The sequence below is a fragment of the Strix uralensis genome, chromosome 7 (assembly GCF_047716275.1).
Source record: "Strix uralensis isolate ZFMK-TIS-50842 chromosome 7, bStrUra1, whole genome shotgun sequence".
Lineage (NCBI taxonomy): Eukaryota > Metazoa > Chordata > Aves > Strigiformes > Strigidae > Strix > Strix uralensis.
The window spans coordinates 15,274,580-15,296,578 of record NC_133978.1 but is presented as its reverse complement, the minus strand read 5'-3'; the positions used below and the strand labels follow the sequence as shown (position 1 = coordinate 15,296,578).

The window sequence follows — 21,999 nt, the reverse complement described above, 5'->3', positions numbered from 1 at the left end:
TTCATGCTTGCAGGGAGTAATGTAACTTCTTCGTATTGTAGTTTTCCAATCTGACATAATGTCTGTAATAACAGATACTACTCAAGGTGACTGATTGTTTACTTCTAAATGAATTTAAGGTCTTTGACAAATGCTGTTGTGTAAGTACAAATTATTGTCATTATGCACCTTTCTTTGCTTTGATCAAGTTCCTACTTGATGCTTCATTGCATTAAGTGGTGGACCTTTACATGTGAATCAAATTGAATCTTGAAATGGGTACAGTTTCCATCAGTCCCAGCAGGAGCTGCACCCTGGTTCAGTTTAAGGTGGATCTGACACATGCAAACCTTAGAAGGCTTCACATTTCTTGCATAGCTTCTAGTAAAGCTTACTTTGTCAACAAAAACATGTGAAAATAGTCAACTGTTAGTTGCAGTTTGGTATGTTGTCATGAGCATCGTTGGGTTCTTGTTGTCTTCTCTCTTGCTCCAAATTTTGGTCTTCTGTATTGCCAGCTGTCTTGCAGTTAAGTGACCAAAAGGTAGTGATGTCTGTATAGGGCAGTCAAGCTTGATGAAAAATATGAAGATAAAATTATTTTTATCACAAGTTACTTAGCACTAGAGGTTTTGAGAAAATTAAACAGTAGATCAAATTAAGTAGTGATTCAATATTACGATAGGTGCTTTATTTATTATCATTACTGTTTTATGTTCAGGCAACCGCCATAAATACCTTTTATTGGTTAGACTTGCTTTACGAAGGGTGCTTATTTTTAGTGTTTGTTTTGTCATTTTTTTCTTCTAGTTTGAATTTTTCCAAGAGCTGAACTTTCGGCGTTGGTAGGAGCTCTTGGAAGAAAATGGCAATTCTGTGTCTGAATTTGTACTGGGTGATTAGGACTGTCTTTTACATTGTTTGTTGAGAATCAGGAGTGATCTGTCTATAATGTACCAGTAGAAAAAGTGTCAAGAGTTTCTGCTAAGGTTCCTGCCTTTTCAATTTTGCCATGATAGGCAGTTTTGACCAACTGTGAATAGTCACTTTAAAAATGTCTGGATGAGAGAAATGGTTAAAGTGTAAGGTCAGGTGCAGCATATGCACACTTTCATGAAAACAAGCACAGTGTGCGTGTTTTATATATCATTTTGAAGTTAGGGATCACTTCGTTACTGCGTGTGGCTGTGGCATACAGGAACAGCCTTTGCAAAAGAATTCAAAACTCTTCAGGTGAAAGATAAGATTGTTTCAAAGCCTTTCCATCTTTCTGTTTGTTGAAGTTGTGAAATAAATATAATTAGGGACTGAACAGATGGTAAATCCTAATATAAGAGAATATACGCAGTAAACCAACCTGTATCACTTCTGATTCTGCAAGAGCAGCCTCTCTTTTTCTTCTGTCTTCTTTTCAGTCAAGAAATGTTAAAATCCACCATCAGAAGAAATTAAGGGGAAAGTTCAGAATCCAAAAGTGTTTCTGCAGAAGTGCCATTTCTTAGAGAAAAAAAAAAACCTCAGGATTCGTTCAGAACAGTATTAAGTAAGGCCCCTGATGCTCTAAGCATGGTAAAGACAAAACTAATCGCTCGAAAGTACTGTCCCAAGACTTGTTTGCTCATCTTGTCCTCTAAGTGAAACCACTGATACTAGTTTCAGCACATATGGGGATATGGGGAGGATGGGGAAGAAAACCTTGAAACAACGTTGAAACTAAAAGGAAATGGTTAGTGCTCTCTAGTTGAAAACTGATAATGTGTAACTATTAGCTGTTAATAATTAAACATATTATTTTCATGTGAAAAATCTGCATTTCATTTTAGGTGAGAGAAGTAATCAATTCTTGTAACAGGAAAGACTGAGAGACATGATCTCTGAAAACAATAAATGGGCAGCTTAACTTCTCGTCAAATATATATTCTTCACATGCTTGGTAAAAGGTTATAGGATAGTGATCATCTTTCATTGTGTGTACAGCACCTTGCAGAGATGTGAAAATAGGGCTTCTGTATTGATTAGAGTCAAAGTAAGCACTATTGCAATAAGAGTATGTAGCAACACAACTACTATACTTTTGTGATTTTTTTTCTGATAAGTACACGTAAGTGTTACATACTTTAAATTTTTTCCTCTAAGCATTGTATATACTAGATAAAAAGTTTTAGGGTTTTGTTTTGTGATTTTTTTTTTTTATTTAAAAAGTGTCTGTTGATATTTTTGAAAATCCTGATAAAGACTAAGCAAATATTATGAGTATGTCTGCTGACTGAGGCAAAATCTGACTTCAGGTTTTGCCCTGTCTATGCTGATTTTTAAAATACAATAACCAAGACCTTTGAAAAGACAGCTGTCGTTCTTACGTTTGGGCCATATTGAACATCCAATTCCTGAAAATGTCTCATTGATTGGAATTTACTGTTTAGGGATCATCACAATAGTATCATGGTCTTTACATGAGGGCTGCTCTCAAAAGCAGATAATCGTGCTGAGTCTAGGTGATTTTCCTCTTCCAGTGTGTTGTGAAGGTTCCTTCTGTCACTTATTCTCAATGAAACCGACTCATTTCTGACGGCACTGCAGTTAAAAATCAGTCAGCTGTGGCAACACCCCTAGTTTTTACCAATTTTGACTGTCAGCATGATAACTGTGTGGTGGCACTGGAAGCTATACTTTGCCTAGCTCTTTGACGCGAAACTCATTAAAATCATCTGGAGTCTTAACTGGACTGAGTACCTTTGGGTAGGGAACATCAGAACTGAGTCAGTGCCCTTCCACCACGGCAGCCTCAGGTCCACGCGGGAGGTTTAGCAGTCCCTCCACGCACAGAAGGGCTGGGGGAGGGACAGCCCGTGGTTCAGCACAGGGTGAGTTAGGTGTGAGTAGCTGTTTGCTGGGTACCCACGCTGTTAGCATCGCGCTCCAGCCTGCCTGCCAGGAGGTGACATGGCTTCTAAGCAGGGTGGGAGTTTTACAGTCTGGCGACGTTTTCAATTTTCAGTGGAGTGAAAAAAAAAATTATTACCGGCATAAATGATGGCAAATACCTTGTCTTTTTAAAAGATTTCTGTTCTTTTTGGGTAATTTGAGAAGAGGAACACAGGTGTGTATTTTGTCTAAAACCTCATCTTTTTCTTGATGCCTTTTCTTTGCATGTATCTGTCATTCATTCAGTTAGATGAAAATGTGACCCTCCACAGGATTTCCCTGTAAATAGATTACAAAAGGAATGAATTCCTGATAAACGATTTTTTCATTTTTTTATTCGTTATTCCTATACACTTGGGCTCTCAAGTCTCTTTAGTATCGCAATGGGAAGAAAAGGAAATAGTCATTACTCTTTGCAGTCATGGAGGGCTTTTCTAATGGTGCCCCTAAAATAAAATGGGTTAGAAATTCTTGCTAAAGAATTCCTGACTGGTTTTCGCTAGAGATGACAACAAAGCCTGCTCAACAGACAGAGCACATCAACAACCTGTGCAGATGGGTTGGTGACATTAATTAGATACTGACAGTGCCTTTAGCAGGACTCGGTGGTTCCTTCCCGTGAAAGGGCTGTTCCAGGAGTGAGGAATAGCACACCAGCCGGGGCATCTTCTTGCATGTCCTCATCTCCACCAGGCTGAGAATGCGGGGAAGGTACCACGGTCTGTTTATGCTCTCCGTTCCCACTTACCACGTCAGGGGAGATACGATGTGATGGTTTGTTTGCCCGTGTCACTGTGTCAGCAACAGCATTTCCAAACAACTTTGACAGGCAGAGTGTCGGGGACGGCTCGGGGAGACGTTTCTCAGACCTGCCCTGTATGTGCCCGGAGCGCAGCCGTCCTTCACCGGCGAAGTCGTTTTTGCCCGGGCTCCCCCTGCCCTGCCCGGCCTGGCCCGGCGGCTGCCCCCCGGTACCCCCCGCCAGCCGGCTCCCGCCCCGTCCCGTCGGTTTCGGCCCGGTCGCGCCCCCGGCGCTGCGGGAGCCGCTGCCGCCCCGGCCCCGGCCCCGGCCCCGGCCCCGGCGGCTGCCCGCGGCAGGCTGGTGGCCGGCGGCGCGGCTGGGCAGGGCTGGGCAGGGCTCGCCCCCGCTCCCCGCTCGGCCCCGGAGCCCCCAGCCCCGCTCGCTTCCAGGGAGCCGCGGTGGGGCTGCGCTGCCCCCCTCCCCGCCCTCCCTCCCTTCCCGCCGCGCCTCTTGAAGAAAGCGGTTTTTTCTGTTGTCGGGGAGCGTAAATCAGCTTCATCTAAAATCTCGGAAGTGCGAGTCCATCAAATCTTCCTCCTAGCCGCCTGCTACACCTTGCGTGAGTCAGACTGCAGAGCTCCCGGTGCCCTTCTCGCTGTGCGGGGCTGCTCGTGGTTCCCCCTGTCTCAGAGGCAAAAGCAGAAGTGGAATCTGCTCACGCTTTCAGCGGTTCCTTCCCCGGTTGTTGTAGCAGTCGCTGACCTCCAGGCACTATGAATAAACAGCAAAGCTGGGAACAAAAGGAGTCTTCTGGCTGCCATTATCTCACATTAACATAGCAGACGCGCTGCGGTGTGAACAATGCGAGTCTCATTCGCCGATAATCAGCGAGTACCCAGGCATTTGGATTACCAAGGCAACAGGCAATGGTAGAATACTGGGTGGGTGTGTTTTTTATTGTAAAGGAGCAGTCGGATATGGAAACCCAGGTATATTGATAAAGCAGAGCAGAAGGCATGCCTGGTGGCAGGGGGGGACTGAGGGCTCGGGGTTGCATTCCGACACACGTGAGATAAATAAGACATGGATGAAGCAGGTCTGTGCTCTGAGATGCAATAAAGATTAAACTGCATTTGTCAAGCTGAAAACGGTCATAAGATAATTTCAGCATTTTGAAAAAGGTAACAGGTGGCATGTTAATAACAGGGCTGTTACCGGTGGATTTTGTAACTGTAATCTGGGCTGTAGTAATGCGTTGCATGGTCGACTTGTGTGACAATAGAACTGGGTGTGATGCTTTAATCTTTTTTCCTTTGATCGGATGGATGCTGTACTCCCATAATGTCAGACGATGGTAACCCCTTCTGCTGCTTCTCAGGCAGGAGCGGGTCTCAGTAGCGTTCTTGTCTCTTACCTGCATAGCTGTGATCGGTTTTTTCCCATGGACAGAAATAAGTTGTGTTATCTCTGTATCTTTGCGTGCATGCGCACACACGTGTGCAGGGACATATATGAAATCTATAATGTAGCAGGACTATGTGTGTATGCAGGGGGGTGTGGGTGTTTGCAGGTTCAGAAACTTCTGCATTAATCTAATTATTTGGCCTGATGCATTTTTCTCGTATCAGGGGTTAGATTCAGATGCACTAACTCTTGCTGAGCAGCATGGTACTTTGCAGGCATGGCTTTCTAACTGATGAGGCTGTGTGTAGAGTAAGGCGCCAGGAAGCAGCAGCAAGCATGTCACAGCCTGACCTGTAGCAACCCAATGTGAAATGGAAGGCAGCTTTCCCACCCGGTGCAGTCATAAGTCATCCAGGCCTCACAGGCCTTGTCAGGACTATAAAGAAAAAGTTAAGGGCTTTCCGCTTCCAGAGGTACTTCATATCACCTGCTGAACTGCTGGCTTGATTCTGCCGTCTCAGTCTCCACGCAGGCGGCTGTATTGTGCGTATGTGTGCGGCTGCATGAATGGTTATTGTAAATGCGTGTGCTGATATTTAAAAGAGCAGAGGCAGGGAGGGGTGATAGCCACCTGCTAGCTGCAGGTGCCATCCAAACCACCGAGCTGATAAATGGCTTGCTGCTTTCACCTTTTGACTGCTTCACCTGCATCTGCTCACCTAGAAAGGGTTCAGAACGCTTCTGTGTTTTCAAATGGTTTGCCAAAAAACAGCCTTCCTTCTTTTTACAGTGAATTATGAAATTTCTAAACGCTTTCAGTCTTCCTCTTCAGTTTGCATTGCTCATAGCCCAGTGCAGCCAACATCCAGTACTGAAGCAACACTTGAGGTAATTCTTTATTGATAGGGAGGGACTAGGTGTGGATCCTCTGTGCATTTGGAGTTGGGAGAATCTAAGCTTTCCAAAGGGTTAGAGAACATATTCATCTAGTTCGAAAGAGTGGAGGGAAACAATGGACTTGAAATTATGGAGGGATAATTTTGGGAGCTGTATATTTTCTCTGTAAGATCTGAATGTTTGGAGTCACGCCATGAAGTAAAGGGAAATAAAGTCTTGCAGGATGCTTCCAAATTGGCTTTTTTCACTTTTGCATTACATAAAAACATCCAGTGATTTGGATGGGACTCTGTCTGATGTGTTTGTTTAGTGAAATACATGATGGAGACTTAACTGATGTCTATACAAATTAAACTTCTTCAAATAATACTACTAAATAGAGGAATGTATTTGAGGAAGGTATGCATCACATAGGCAGCATCAGTCAAAAGTAAATTACTGGTAGCCATCCAAAGCGACTATTAGTATACAAACTTACTACACCACCGTCTTTTTTTCCTCATCTTTAATGTAAACACCTTAGGATACCTGTACACAATATGGGCTTTTAGTGTGCTTTATGTCAGTGTGTGATGTACGGTAGTTACTCTGTGTTTTCTTTAAAATATGCCTTCATATTTCCTTGGTGACTGTAAAGTGGTCTTAGTGTCTTTTCTCCACGGGTGTCTCCTTGCTCTGCCATATTCCTTCATGTGAACAGAGAATGGATTGTATAGAGTGGTTTCTACAGTCTATGGAAAACACAGCACAAAAGATCAAGGGATAAGTTGGTTAAATTTTGTGTTATGAAAATTTTTTAACAGTAATGTGTTTTAATATCTGTTAACTAGACTAAAAACTAATTACAAGTATTTAAAGTTGAAACACTTTGGCCAGACACTTTAGCCGTATGAAGATGGTGCATGTATCTCAGATGGTGAGACATTGGTTTTGTTCCCCTGCAAAAAAATCTCAATGAAAAATGAGAAGTTAGTTATTTCCTTCTAAATGTCTGGGGTTTTTAAAAAGAAAACAAAAGCAGATCTCGGAAATATTTTTGATTGCCAGTAAGTGGAAACAAATTTTGGCTTTCAGGTGTCACATTGTCTTTTTCAGATTGGTAGTCAAGGCCAAGGATATTTTTGGTGGAAATTTCACCAGCAATAATAAAAAAAAAATAAATCCATATGATCTGTTATTTATTAATGGATTGTTAGGGATTCCTAGGTTAACGAATTGGGAAAAAAGATCGCGGAAGTCCTTCCTGGAGCATTTTAGCGTTCCAGGAAATTGCTAATAGTATTTCATCTGTTCTTGTGATTTTATTTTTAAAGAAGTTACTAGGTTTTGTTTATACTGATATGAAAAATTATAAAAATGTGGTGAAATTCATGCCTGTTCCATAACATGAACACACCAAAAAGGCAGTTCAAATTCAGTATTTGCACTGCACCCATGCAAGACAGCCTTTTTCTTAAATAAGGGTATGCTTAAAATAAGTTTATGGTGGTGCCCTAATCAGGAAGGATTGCTAACTGAATCCGTGTTAATAATCAAAGGTACGTGCGTGGTGTTCATTCGAGAAATCCAAGTAAAACAAAAACTAAACCTGAATGAAAGAAGCTAAGCTGCCTAACTTGTGAGACAGTATGGGCATGAAGCACATGTATTGGTGCTACAGTTACCCAGAGCTTTATTTCCTGTTCTGATTATGGGATTTGTCATATTTTTCCGCTGCAGACGGATGAGGTTTTAGGGGGAAAAGAGGGGTGAGGCAGGAGCAAGGAGCCTTGTTTGGAAGTTGTTATGTTTTAGTTTGCATTAAAGTAGTGTCACCTAGAGGCTCCAACCAAGAATACAGCCAAGGGGTGCTGGGCACCCTGAGCACACGCGTGCCCAGAGGTAGTTGCAGAGGCGGAGCAAAGTGCAGACACAGACAGGTGCCGGCAGGCAAGAACAGATCAGGAGGCCCAGTTCTGGACTGTATTTGGACCATTCTGATTTTTGGCCATGTGTAACTGCAAAGGAGTGAGTAGCCATGTGTAACTGCCTGGGTAGATATCCGACACCTCACTCCTGGTCGTCAGATGCTCTCCTCTCTAGGTGTCTATGGGTGACAAAAGAACACATGAGAGAAATGAGTCAGTGTTACCCTGGCAATTACCTGCTCATCTTGGCATCAGCTGAAGAAGTTACAATAGAGTCAGTAGATTTAGAGTCCACTGTGTGTCAGCTACCTGTCAGGTGGGATGACTGTGCTTCAGAAACATTAAAGACCCCTGCAAAACTGTAAAGCCAGCTTGAGGGTAAGCAACAGAAACTAGCCACTGAAAGCCCAGTTGTGGGAAGCCTGATGCCAGTGGTTGAAGTGAAAAGGTTTTTTGATAAAGCCAATACCTGGTGCTTTTCTGCAGTAGTTGATGGATTTCAGTGTTTAAAGCAGAGATAAATGCTTTATAAAGGTAGTGCTTTAGACACCTGGCATTCTCAACAAGCGATGTGGAAAATCACTGGGAAGATATAATTCCAGTTTTTACCCTCCTCCACAACACGTAAAGTACTAATGCTCTAGGGATGCGTACTTCACTAAACCATCTGAATCTCTCCTTCCTCAATCAATGAAGACATGTAAACAGAGTATCAGATACACATACAATTGCTTTAATGACAACATAAACATATTTAAAATACAGTATTTTCAAATAATGCCACAGATCATATATAAATTACAGTAATTCACTAGTATTAATTTACTATATGGAGCTCACTTTTTATTAAGCAACTTCTATTAGAATTAACTAACAGTCTGTGTCTGACATGAAGTCTGTAACTATTGCAAAGAGGCTGGATATCTGCCTGATTCTGTTTTCCTAGAACTGGGATTAAGAGAACCTGTTTAGACCTAAGTACCGATGTACCTCTCCGACGTGAGTGTTGTATTATTGGTGATTTCTGTACATGTACCAGCAGCTAAGAAATCCTTCCTTCTTATTCCTTGATTGCAGTTTCACTACATCATAGTTTGAGAAGTAATTTCTCTCCATCTCTTCCTCTTTGCTCTATGGCTTCCTCTGCTGTTTGGCCTTTAATGCTGACCAGTAGTATGTATAGGTTCATTAACACTATTATAAATTTAGTCAATACTCTTTTAGTGGACTCCAGCTGAGCCCAAACTGACTCACTGCCCTCCAGGGTGTAGTGAGAGACTTAATTACCCTTGTACTGTTCAACGGGAACAATGTCATGGGCAGCATTTCGCTGTGTCTGGAGAGGTTGAAGCTTCTGTCTCTATTGGCTGCCATTTTCAAGTTTAAAGAAAGGGATTTCAGGATAATTCACAGCTCTGTATAATAACAGCGAAAAGCCACTGCTCTTTTGCAAATGAGAATTGGATTGGTCACGTTTCATTACAGTACTTACATGGATTTTCCTTTGATGGTGGGAGTATTCCTTTGGGTTGTCTAAGTACAGAAATGAAAGTTGAAAGAGTAAAGTGGAGGGACAAGTAATCCCTTAGTTGAGTGGCACGTGTTTCAGCATCTCCTACTGCTTGAAACCAAAGAAGCCTTCATGTGATGGAGGAAGGGTGGGTATTGTATCCAGTATGGCAAAAGTCATACTCGAACATGCACGTAATTGGTGATGGGCCAGAGTACCACACTGGGGAGTGCAAACCACGTGAATGCCATGTATTTCTCATTGGGGTAACTAAAGTGATGTTTGAGTGAAGTGAGGTCTAGCACAGTGAGTGTATATATTAAGGTATATAAGTTGATGTTCTGCAAGGCACATCTACCACTATTATCAGTGTCGCCATAATTTCTGAAGTTAACGTCTGCAATTTAAAGCGAAGTCCTGTGTTGGATAATGTGATAGTCATGTGATTCAATGTGTGCAGTGAATATTTCTCAACAAATCTGTACCTGGGTTTTTTTTTCTGGCTTTCATGTGTTATGCTGGTGGCTTTCATCATATGTCAACAATATAGTTTCTTGAGGTGTCACCCATCTAAACTGTAAAACAGTAAAAATTGAGTGATTTACTCTTCTTTGTAATTAGATTAAATGATTGTATAGTCTTTGAGAACCCAGTGCAGCCTTCCACTAAACAAATGCTCTGACTACCATTGGAAATTAGGGATGAGTAATGCATGAAATCTCTTTTGTGTACTGTAAAGGAGAGAAACGGGTAAGAGAAACATGCTTTGGAGGAAAAGAAAGTGAAGAAATAGTTACAACTTCTTAGCAGCAGGCCAAGGCATCGCTAGCTCAAAGTTTGAGTATGCATACAAATCATATGGCATATTTGCATTAGAAGAACCTTCAGTGACTCTGTGGTTTGATTCCTGCCTGTCATTACTCTTCCTATTTACTCATGCACCTGCAAAATATTTGCCTTGTCCCTCAGGTTTTATTACCTGTCCACAGCACATCAGTGGGGAATAGTGAGGAATGGCTGCAGTGAGTCCTTTCACTGCTTATGTCATGGAGAGAGCTTCTTTGTAGTCATTGAAGTATACAAACACTCATATGTGCCATAAATATCCAAACAAATCACAGAGCAGACATCATCAAACCCAGTCAGAGAGGGAAGTAAAGTAGGAGGCATTGTTCAGAGCAGGAAGAAAGAGGAAGGCTTCATAGCAGTCACAAATTCTGGGTTAGTCATCATTTGTCTCCATGCTGGTAGAGGGGACTTGCTGATGCATTGCGTCACTGGCAAATATTAGTCACTGAAGCCATTGTCTGAGCCTCTGAATGAGAGGGGCAAGATTTTCAGCCTTCTAAGAGAAAATACTTTAAAGAAAAATGGGCTACGAGGACTTACTGATTGCAAGGTGGTAAATATGCCCTTATTCACACATCATTTTATATGGATGCCATGAATGTAAATATTACATGTCAAGCATCTTATAAAGAATTACTATTTTCCATTAATTTTCCTTAATTATTTATTAGGGGAAATAATTATTTTCCCTAACTATTTTTTTTTTTTTTTGGTGATTTTACTGCTTAATTCAATTTGGGTATTTCGAAACAAGTAGGTCAGTTCAAATTCACAGTTATGTTCTAATACAGTGCTGTTGTGCTGGCACAGCATTATGGAATTTGTTTGAAATTTCCTACTTGTTTGTAAAATGTATTCACTGTTTCATTTGACCTTACACAGTTGCTGTTGCTGTTACTAGATTATTTGTTGCTTGGGACATAGGCAATTTTTATCACATGTGTGTGCACTTCTTTGTGCAATGCAATTCCTGTTCCTAAATTATTAACACAAGGTGTTATGAACAGGCTAAAGAATGAACCACATAGGTAGTCCTTGATTTTGGCTCCCAGCACGAAAGGAAGGAAAAGTGGTCCAAGCCTGGAGTGTACTGTCAGGGGACATGGGAGAGTCAGCTCCCTGGTCTGCCACAGAGCCCTTTTTAGGACTTGGGCGGGTTGGTTGTCTCAACATGTCTTGTATGAGTTAATTGTGTGGCACTTCATGGTGCAGGCTTTGGAGCACATGGACAAAGCGCTCATAGAGCCTGTATAGATTCTTTAGGCAAGGTAGCCCTGTATAGAATTCCAGTGATAGCTGGTAGTCCAGGCAAAAATGCAGTTCTCGATAAAAAGTACAAGTCAATGGCATTTGAAAAATGAAAGAGCAGTATGTGTGTGTGTGTGTACTAAATGGTATATATATCTAGATGTGGAAAGATCATGTGTGTGTATCTGTACATATATGCAAATAGAAATCTAATTTGCAAGTTAATAGTATGAGAACGAGCAAATTTCAAGTGGCATATATTTTACAGTTATGGGATTAATAGTTACTTTCACTGGATTTAACATATTTCATTAATTACTCTAGATGCGTACCTATCCTGTGTTAATTTTGAAACCACCAGTGCTTTTGTATGAAAAGAACTGTGAGAAATACTTGCTTGTATCTGTGGACAAAGCTAATGGAAAAACCCAATCCTCTCATCCACATATTTATCTGAAAGATGTGTTGTATATCTGCGGTTGATTTTCTAGAATGCTGATTAGCTAATACTGGTTTTGGCATGCAGCTTATCCATCGTGTGGGAGAACGCTATCTGAATTTCAATTTCCTTTTCAAAATGATGTTGAACTGCTATTCCTTTAAAGGCTTTTCTGGCCATTTGGGGACCCAGTGCAGACAGTGGAGCTGCAGTCTGGTCTCAAAATCTAATTGAATTGATACGAGGCAGCTGAAGCAGTGGTTGTTGAAGAGCTTGAGATGGATTGCAAAAAATAAGTGCTTCTGAGCAACTTGCTTAGTGTCCTTGTTTGAAACTCTGCCCCGAGTTTATTTTTACTTTCATTGGTAACAGACCTTTATGGTAAAAGCCCTGTGCTTCAGTACAGTTAAGGAATTCATTAGTTCTGTGTGGTTTTGATATGATTATGTTGCTATTAAAGAAACTTTATGCCTCTGAGAGTATCAGGCTAATAATGGAAGGAGGAGAGGAGAGTTAAGGTAATGTCAGGTGTTAATCCTTTTGTTCCTGCCAGCAACTTGCCACTGTTTAAACTTCCAAAATCTCACTCCCCTCAACACTTGTTTTTGCAGTGATGGGTCTTTCCCCTACGATTCTGTTCCCTGGCAGCAAAATACCAACCAGCCTCCAGGCTCTTTATCAGTGGTCACCACAGTATGGGGTGTGACTAACACCTCTCAAAGCCAGGTAAGCTTGGTTTTTATGCTTCCTCCCCTCTAGATAAGGGTTTTCACTAATGTTTGCAAAATGAAAAGCTTTTTGGAAAATCCTCTCGGGATCCATAACAGTGTCTGATGTTCTCTTTGCTGTACGTGGTGCGTTTTCTTCCCTATCCTGTCCTCTTTGGTGGCATTGGAAAGGAGGTGTCGGAGAGCTTGAGTCAGTAGCTCCTTTAGCTGCATGCAAATGTCAATCTTGGGTTTAGCACGTATTTTGCACTGTATGCTTTCAACACTAAAAGCATGATTTTGGGGTAATCCCAAACCTTTAGGGAATTTCAGATTGAATTTGAAGAGTTGTTTATTAAATATAAAAATTCTAGCTAGATTCACCAAATGACAGTTATTGTTGATTTTACCTGGGGTTGTGTCGTACTTGTGGGCTGGTGAAATCCAGTGCCGTGTCTACCCCCACGCTGAGGTGCTAACTACCAACTGTAGGCTGTGCTTTTTTCAGCCTCTTCTGTTAATACTGCCTTACTTAGCAAAAATACTTCAATATGCATTGGACCAAAAGCATGAGCTCCTGGCTTCCAAGTGAGAGCCATGCTTTCTGGATTTTCATTTGGTTCTCTCCGGTCTTACCTCTCTTTTTCTTCTGCAATGTATATTGAATTATGCTATACAAAAAGAAGCAGCTTTAATGAAGGAGATGCTAATTATTTGTGATAGTGTGCTCTCCAAGGGATGTGGCACAAATCAAGCTCTCAGTCTAGCCTTTTCTTACACTCTAGTTGAAGTGCTCTAAACACATCGCCATCTTTAATGAGTGCTAATGGTACATAAATCTAACCTGTATTTTCTACCTTTTTCAAATCAAGTGACATTAGATCCAATACAAAATTTTGTGTGGATTTTTAAAAAAAAATATTTTAATTTTGGTGAGAAGATTGAAACCAAAATTACTATAGTTTGAAACATTTGAAAAAGAAGTTATTCAGGGGCTAAGTCATATAGATGCTCACATGGCAGTTATGTAAGCACTGGTTGTCGCAAAATCTTTCCTCAAAAAATAAAGAGAGGAAACAGTTATGGGTTCTATAACATGATTTATTATTGTTGATTTCTCTTTAACACCTTAAAAGAAAAGGTATCCCCTTCTGGGAGAGAAAAACCTGAGTAAACACATAGATCTATACATTGGCCAGAAAATGGAAGTACAGTTTCTTGTGGAAATCTTTCACACGTAAAAAGGCAAAAGGAGGAGAAGAAAAAAAAAAAAAAGACTCAGAGTTTTGTTTTGTAATAAGAACACTGTAATGTTAATTGAACGCTTCATGATACTTCAGAAGAATGTGCAATAAAAGAAAAAAAGTGCTTTGGTAGAAGAAAATGCTTCTTCAGAACCACTGCAAGGGAAGGGTGAAACTCTGGAACATGAAGCTTGGTTGTAGCAGTTCAAAGCAGATTTAAATGAATGACAAGGTTTACCGTAAGTCTTCATGCTCCCCGAGCAAGAGGAGTGAGTTGGCCTCACTGGTTCCCTTTCAGAAATTCCCAAAGCTGATGACTTGATCTTCTGCAAAAATAATGACCACTAAATCTCTTCCCAAGTAGGAGACAGGTTTCTGTGCAGGTGATCCATGAACAGCCATACTTACATCTCAATGGAAATCATAACAGTTTTGGTTCAATTGAAAAAAAAAATGCTTCAAACAAGCAAACCAAGTCATTTTAAAAACAGAACACAGGATTCTTCTAAGAAGCCATAAAAATAACTGTCAGACTTCTGTACACTTTAGAGAGAGTTAGATTCAAGAACAGGTTAAGCCACTGAAATGCATTCTTTCACAGTTTTTGTATCTGTAGTACTCTTTGCAGTATGCCAGTGGAACTGAATATTTGCAAGTTATTTTAAAGTCCTACGTCCAAAAAAAAGAAAAAGCATGTACTTAATTGGATGAATTTGTCACCTACAGAGCATGGTTCTAGCAGATCTTTATCACAACTTTTTTAGTGTTAGTTTGGGTTCCATCTAGTTAAAAATCTCCTGTGAAGGATAATTAGAGATCAGAAACTCTTGTTTATTTGGTAATGGCAAAAGGAGAAATCTCCAGGAGGGTATATCTAGACATGAACAAGGTGTATGCTCATTAGAGTTCAGAGGACAGGGTGGTTATATTTTAATCTATCGATTGCAGGAAAACTTAATTTGCTTGATGTAGTTCAAGGTACAGCCCCTTATTCTCATGTTCCTACTCACAGGTGCTGGGAAATCCAATGGCAAATGCTAACAACCCTATGAACCCAGCAGGAAATCCCATGGCTTCTGGGATGACTACCAGCAACCCTGGAATCAATTCCCCTCAGTTTGCTGGACAGCAGCAACAATTTTCAGCCAAGGCAGGCTCCACTCAGCCGTACATACAGCAGGGCATGTATGGGCGACCCAATTATCCTGGAAGTGGAGGCTTTGGTGGCAGGTAAGATTTACTTGTCTGAGGTGGAAAATGGATGTAAGTAGTTGATGAAGCTTGTTTTAGTGACCTGGCAGAAGTGTCATGGGCTTATTTTAATTATATAAAGTCTCAGTAGCTATTTTATGCTGGTTAACTGAAGTGCATACTGCTTTTACAGCTTTGGAAATCAGCTACCCTAAACTGCAATGAAATTCATCACAGTAAATGGAAATGGCTTAGGTCAATCAATTAGCTCTAATAAACCCCCAAAATAAAGTTTTAATTAAGAGAGATTGTTAAACAGACCACAGGCTTAGGAATGATTAACATTTAATAAGGCCAGGATGTGAAAGGTATTGATGGTATAATTTCTACGTGCGTATGGAGGAATAAGCTTGAGTATTAGTCAAAGTAGGCTCCTATGCAATGGGATATTTCTGCCCAAAGACTTCCTCCACAGCAGGAATTAGAAAAGAATTGGGAGTGAAGATGTTTGTTCAGAGAGATGGTCAAGCTGTGTATTTATTTCAGGGAAGTAAATGCTGGATTAGCAAAATAAGCCAAAACTAATAGCCTGGGTTTTGTTACATTTTGACTTTCTGTGTCTGTGCTTTGTAAACAAGGGTGATAAGTGCACTTAACTGAAACCACTATTTATGGTCCCTCTGCAAAGCTTGCTGAAAAGGTTGTTAGCATAGTCAGTCTAGTGTGAAGAATATAAGCCTGGGACTGAGGGAACTTTCATCTCTGCCACTGATCTACTGAGTGACCTTGAACAAGTCAGAAGGTTTCTTTAGCTTTGTAATAACATCTCTAAAATGGGCATAGTAGACTGACTGGCCCATATTTATAAAGATAGCTGATGTCTTGGAGTGGGAAAGGCATGGTCATGGTTCAGCTTAATTTATCTTATGATCAATAGGAGAGCTGGGTAGGAACTGCAAAATGCATTGTGTGGGATCCAGTAGAGCTGATTGCATTGCATCTCTCCTGGCCTTTCTGCTAAGGTTTAGGGAGGAATGCTTTTACAACATTGGGAACACTTGGCATAATTCACCAGTGAGGCAGATGAATGCACTGTAGTGGAGGAAGCTCTCTGTTCATGCTGCTGTGCAATCTGCCCCTACACTATTGGGAAATGGAGCATGCATTACCTTTCAGGATTTCAGTTCAACTTTGCAGTAAGCTACAGAGCTGCAAAGCAGTTCACTGCCCCCAAAACAACTGACAGTGGTGCCTTGCAATCCCAGTGACAGCACCTGAGCAACACTAGTATCTCATATACACACCTAATTCCCCGTCCTGCTGGCTTTAGGCACTGATATGTAATTTTAGAACAGTTCCAGATGAGGATCACACCAACGTTCAAAACAAAATCCACCAGGCGTGTCTTAATTCTCTCTCTCTCTTTCTTTCTTTCTTTTCTTCCCTGTTAGTTACCCTGGAGGCCCAAATACCCCTGCAGGAATGGGGATCCCCCCCCACACGAGGCCACCAGCTGATTTCACCCAGCCAGCTGCAGCTGCTGCTGCTGCTGCAGTTGCGGCTGCAGCTGCTACAGCAACAGCTACAGCTACAGCCACTGTGGCAGCCCTTCAGGAAACACAGAATAAGGACATGAACCAGTATGGACCGGTAAGAGAGTAACCCTTATATCTTCGTACCTGCCTGAGCTGGACCATTACATGGAATTGGGCTGTCCTTCTCACTCCCCTGTTTATTAGGGTGCCTACTCTTTTTTTTTTTGTGCATGAGCATGGTTACAAATGCTTGTGAGAAGCTGCTGGAATGTGTGTATGTAGGTATGAGTCAGTCTCCCATGTTTTTCCTGACAAATCCTGCCTAAGTGTGTTTTGTAGTTTGGAGATTGCCCCTTAAAAAAATTGAAAATTACCCAAAATTATGGCTGCATCTGATGTGATATATTATTGTTGCCTTTGCCAGCCGTGTGAACCTCTAAATTTGAGTACCTGCTGAAATGTTCCAGAATCTTGGAATAGGTTTTGTATCACTTGGGTAATTGTTTATTTTACCAACTACAGTTAGTTGGTTGTTTTTTTCCCTTCAAACAAGGAAATGACAGTAGAAAAGAGATTTGCTTTTTAATAATGTTGTCTATGAGAACAGCTATGTGAGACATGCATTTCTGGTGATCCATACCCTCCAGCATGTCATGACTTCATGTAGTAATTTTTTCTTAAAATAAAAGGGTTTGATCAATTCAGGTTTTTTCCTCCTGAGCTTTTTTACCTCTCTGAGTTTTGAAGTATATGGCCTTTTATGCCAGGTGATGTAAAGAAGCATGTCTTAGAAATTGTAGTCTTGTGCTGTATTTACACAGCCAACTTCCTAACCTGTTATCTTATAGTAATAGACTAGCCAATTTAAATGATTTAATTGTGCACCTTAGACTTCTGTCTTTCTCTCTGATGCCTTCTACAATTCCAATTCAATTTTTATTATAAATTACATCACTGCCCATCAAATGTTGGAGGACATTGAAGGAAAATGCGACATAAATCCTCCCCTCTTCCCTCCCCCAAAAGCATGTTCAGCTCCCTCCTCCCGTTTTAAATGCATGTCGCATTTTATTCTTTTTTTTTTTTCTTCTTCTTCCGTTGAAGGTTTGTTCCTCTTTCCAGATGGGTCCAACTCAGGCTTACAACAACCAGTTTATGAACCAGCCTGGTCCTCGTGGCCCCGCTTCTATGCCAGGCAACATGAACCCAGCAAGCATGGGAGCCGGAATGACGCCTTCCAGCATGAGTGGGCCACCCATGGGCATGAACCAGCCTCGGCCTCCTGGAATGAGTCCCTTCAGCACCCATGGGCAAAGGATGCCTCAGCAAGCCTACCCAGGCCCACGCCCCCAGTCTTTGCCTATACAGGGCATAAAGAGACCGTACCCAGGAGAGGTAATAAAATAAATTCTATTTTGTTCACACTGTTATTTTGACTGAAAGTTGCAACGTGCTGGGTAATATGTGGTGTGCATCCCTGTACAATAGGTACATCTTTGTTCCAGCCTTGGTACGAATACTGCCATTAAAATATGAGCGGCAGCAGCTCTTCCTTTTTAACTTCTAAAGTATTCAGCTTGGCCCTTGCTACGTTAGTCAAGATGACGGTCATTAAAACCGAGAAAGGCCCAAAGTTGACGGAGCCCTCAAAATGTCCCTTTGAGATTCTCATGCTAGATGGCGAATTCATAGACTTTAAACAGACTTCCTTCACAGGAGTGGATTTATTTAATGTGACAACTTAAAAGAGATGTTGAAGGTGAAATACTTTATTTGAGCCCAATGCATATGTGATCTGCATTTTCTTGGATGGTTTTATTGTTCTAAAGAGATACGTTGTATAAACACCAATAGTAATAACATTTATTTTAAGGACCAATTGCTTTCCAAACTTCTTGAGGCTTGATTTTCATGAGCACTGAGGTGAATATAAATCATGTTGAACTCAAATCCCCTCTGTGTCAGCGTTTATCTAATAGAAGTTTATTTGGAATGTGGTATTTCTGTCTAAGTTCCCATGCTGTTATGAGAACTGAGTGGCTTTGTAGACAAAATTACATTGCCATTGACTTGTATTATGACCTTGGACAAAACACTTAGGGTCAAAATTTTAAAGAAAATTAGACAACCAAAGATGTAGACAGACAAGCTTTTGGATTTTTAAAAAGCACTAAAGTGTTTTACTATGCAAATTGGTGTGAATTGGGCAATAGAAGCTTTTGAGAGGCTCACCAACTCTTTCTCAGCATCTGTATGCACCTAAATGTCTTTACAAATCTAGCCACCAGTTACTAACTTCAGAGATAATTTCCTGGTAAAATTCTGTATTAAATTGAGACCACAACGATAGCTATAACTCCAGATATAGAGCTTTTTTTATGCTATTGCCCTGACTATAATAATGGTAGTAAGACTTTATAGAAAACATACAGCAGAGAGTACCATGGTGTGGAGAAAATGTAGCAAACATTTATTACTGAGCTACCTTTATTTCCTGATCTGCAAACTTTTTTTTTTTTTTTAATTTTTAAAAAAAAAGATCAGAAATAAAAGTTATGTGCTTTTGCAGGAGTTGCTTCTCTGGGAAGGCTTTTCACTCTGTAAATACTGCCACTTACTCTACAATTAAGAAAACACAGAATGTGGCTTGTTCAGATAATTCTTATCTTCAGATTTCATATTTGAAAGAAGACTGTAAATCACTTCTTGCTGCTTCAGAAGCAGGTTTTCCATTGTAAGTGAATATGATCATGTTCCCAAGAAGTCAGTGCTGAACAGTGACCTAAATGTTACATGCTTGCTGGTCTGGAGTTCTGCAGATCCTGTAGATGCTATTTGCTTGTTTGGTTTTTGAAAGCTTTGTTTACGGAAACTTATTAGTCAGTTAATTTTTCAAATTGACATTTTATGACCTTTAAAGTTCCAGTTTTTATGACTTTGACTCCAAAACTGCAGCACAGTACTAGCTAGCACTGGCAAGGTGTTTATGTCTAAGAATAGCTTCTCTTCAGTTGTTAGGGTATTGCTGAACACTGTAGCACAGGGCCAGCATAGCAGTTGTGTTGAGAAGACAAACATGGACAACACAGCTTCTATTCTCTGCCCATTCTGGGATTATTTTTTTTTGTTACTTTCCTTTTTGTACTTTCATTCTCCATCTGAAAAAGGAGCCCCAGGGATGGGGCTGGTAGCACTTGCAAAAACACAAGAGATTTTGCGAGCATTGCATCTGGTTGTAATTCTGGTTTCTTCAAAAACAGTGCCCTTTGACAGCGCTGCAAGGCTTGAGTGTATGTGTGTGTTAAAGTACATGGTTATTCTTATCCCACTTTGGTTTGCAGGACTTTTATGCTTTTGAGTGAGTGTTCACCTCCAGCCATCAGGGCCTGGTTTAGGCATAAGTGGCACTAAGTTGAGGAGTATTCACCTGGAGGGTTTTTTTGTTAGCTTTGATTCCGCTATTGAATGTGTGCTAATAATCAATTCTGGTCAGCTTGCATGAAACAGATCTTTGTCTCCTTTCATCTCTGTTATGAAATAGCCGAATTATGGAAACCAGCAGTATGGACCAAATAGCCAGTTTCCAAACCAGCCTGGTCAGTACCCCACTCCCAACCCTCCAAGACCCCTTACGTCTCCCAACTATCCTGGACAGAGGATGCCAAGCCAGCAAAACACAGGGCAGTACCCTCCTCCAACGGTCAACATGGGGCAGTATTACAAGGTAAGAATTTTTAGATTATCTTGTTGCGTTCTGGTAGACATTTATGAATGAAGTCACATTAATGACTTCGTAGATACTGCTTTTGTGTAATTAAAGAGAAAAAAACCACAGTGTTTTTACTTATGTTGTGGATCTCAGGATCAAGTCAGTCAGCCAAATTGCATAGGAACTTCAGAGCAGTTCATAAAGAAAATTGAATGTTACTGCAGCTCATTAGAGGCTTTTACAAGAAAATGTTGGTTTTGCTTTAAACATAGCATGTAAAAAGAAGTACCTAATGAAGTTCAGGTGTAATATTTTCACCTATTCATGGCACCCTGCAAGAAAACAACTTTGGAAATTTGTAATAAACGTTTCGCATTGCAGCATCCCAATTTCAGACCTGCAGTCGTCACTGTTGGATTAACCCAGCCCAAACTTAAAAGCTGTTCCAGCTGTAGAATTCATCTTTGAACTGAAGTTTACGTGACTTCCTCCTACCCCTCCCTCCTCTTTTCTCCTTCTTTTCCCTCTGTATTGCTTGTTTTGGGCAAGAATTAGAATTGTTAAAATGTTGCCTAAAACCTGTTTTATGGATATATGTTGAGCATTTAGTATTATCCAAACTGAGTTTGTACTGAGGGCCTGCTGATGTTTGATATCTCTGAAGTGCGTACAAAAGTGACCTTTTGCCCACGAGTACTCCAGTGAGTATAAAAATAGGGAGGACCATCAATGGTCTGACCTGCTCTTAAAGCATTAGCTGTTGAAGTCTCTGGACTACATTCTGATTTTGAATGTAGGCTGGAAGAATCCAAGATGTGCATTGGTCTTGAACCAGAATTGTTCCGGTGTGATTCACACAGAAAACACCATTGAAAAAAGTGGAAACATGCCCCCCACCACCTCCCCCCTTTACTATAGAGCATCTGTTCTGTGTGCAACCAAACTGTCCACTGTGGTACCCAAAGGAATGCCTGTTGCATCGTGGCAGCTTTTGCAGTACACTGCCAGGAGGAACACGAGGAGGAGACAGATCCTCAACTACTGTAATTCCAGTGGAGTCACTTATGCTAAAATAACAGCAGAAGATCTCTGTAAAGTTTTTAAGTAAAAGATTTTAAAATACATTTTACATGTGTTTGTTTTAGGTGGCGGTTTAAGTTCTTTGCTTACAGGATAGTTCTAACAGGGAATTTGTGGTCTTTCCAGTGCATCCCCTATTTTGTACTTAAATATCAACCGTTCTGGAAACAGTTAGAAAATAAGAGACCTTGTTAAGAAGGGAGATTATCCTGGCTAGGGGAAAAATTCGAGCTTGCCACAGACAGGACCTGAACCTTTGGATTGTAGTGATTGTGGAGATAGTAACTGTATGTGTTAAAGAAAAAAGCAAAGATGTTTGGAAATGTAAATGCTTAAGATTTCAGAATGCAGCTGTCTTATGTACTTTAGAGTATCCTAGGCTAGCTGTGCAGCATTTATATAGAGAATCGGATTTGAAGTCCTGATACTTTGGCTGTCTGTAAAGATTTTCATCTTCTGACACTCTCGTTGTATGTGTTTATGGTGCATGAGCTATTACAAGAGAGTGCCATGCAGTTGCAGTTTTTGGTTAATGGCAGCTTCCTGCACATTATTGTTTCTGGTTTATTCTGTTAACTGCTACCATCAAATTGTAGGTACACAGAATGAAAGACATCCCCTGACCTCCAGAGC

The 21,999-nt window shown here is 40.8% G+C and overlaps 1 protein-coding gene across 11 annotated transcripts in view; it reads left to right on the top strand.

Moving 5' to 3' along the window:
- Positions 1-21,999, top strand: part of ZMIZ1 (zinc finger MIZ-type containing 1) — a 360,677-nt gene that overhangs the window by 310,621 nt on the left and 28,057 nt on the right. For 9 of the 11 annotated variants that reach the window (XR_012629622.1, XM_074874528.1, XM_074874527.1 and 6 more), the window contains 5 exons: positions 12,512-12,626; positions 14,864-15,081; positions 16,494-16,692; positions 17,682-17,972; positions 20,119-20,301. Coding sequence is in view for 10 of the 11 variants with exons in the window: in XM_074874528.1 (XP_074730629.1) it covers positions 12,512-12,626; positions 14,864-15,081; positions 16,494-16,692; positions 17,682-17,972; positions 20,119-20,301 (1,006 nt within the window). In the remaining variant the exon portion in view is untranslated. The remainder of the gene's footprint in view (positions 1-12,511; positions 12,627-14,863; positions 15,082-16,493; positions 16,693-17,681; positions 17,973-20,118; positions 20,302-21,999) is intronic. The other 2 variants (XM_074874535.1, XM_074874530.1) reach the window with 1 other exon arrangement.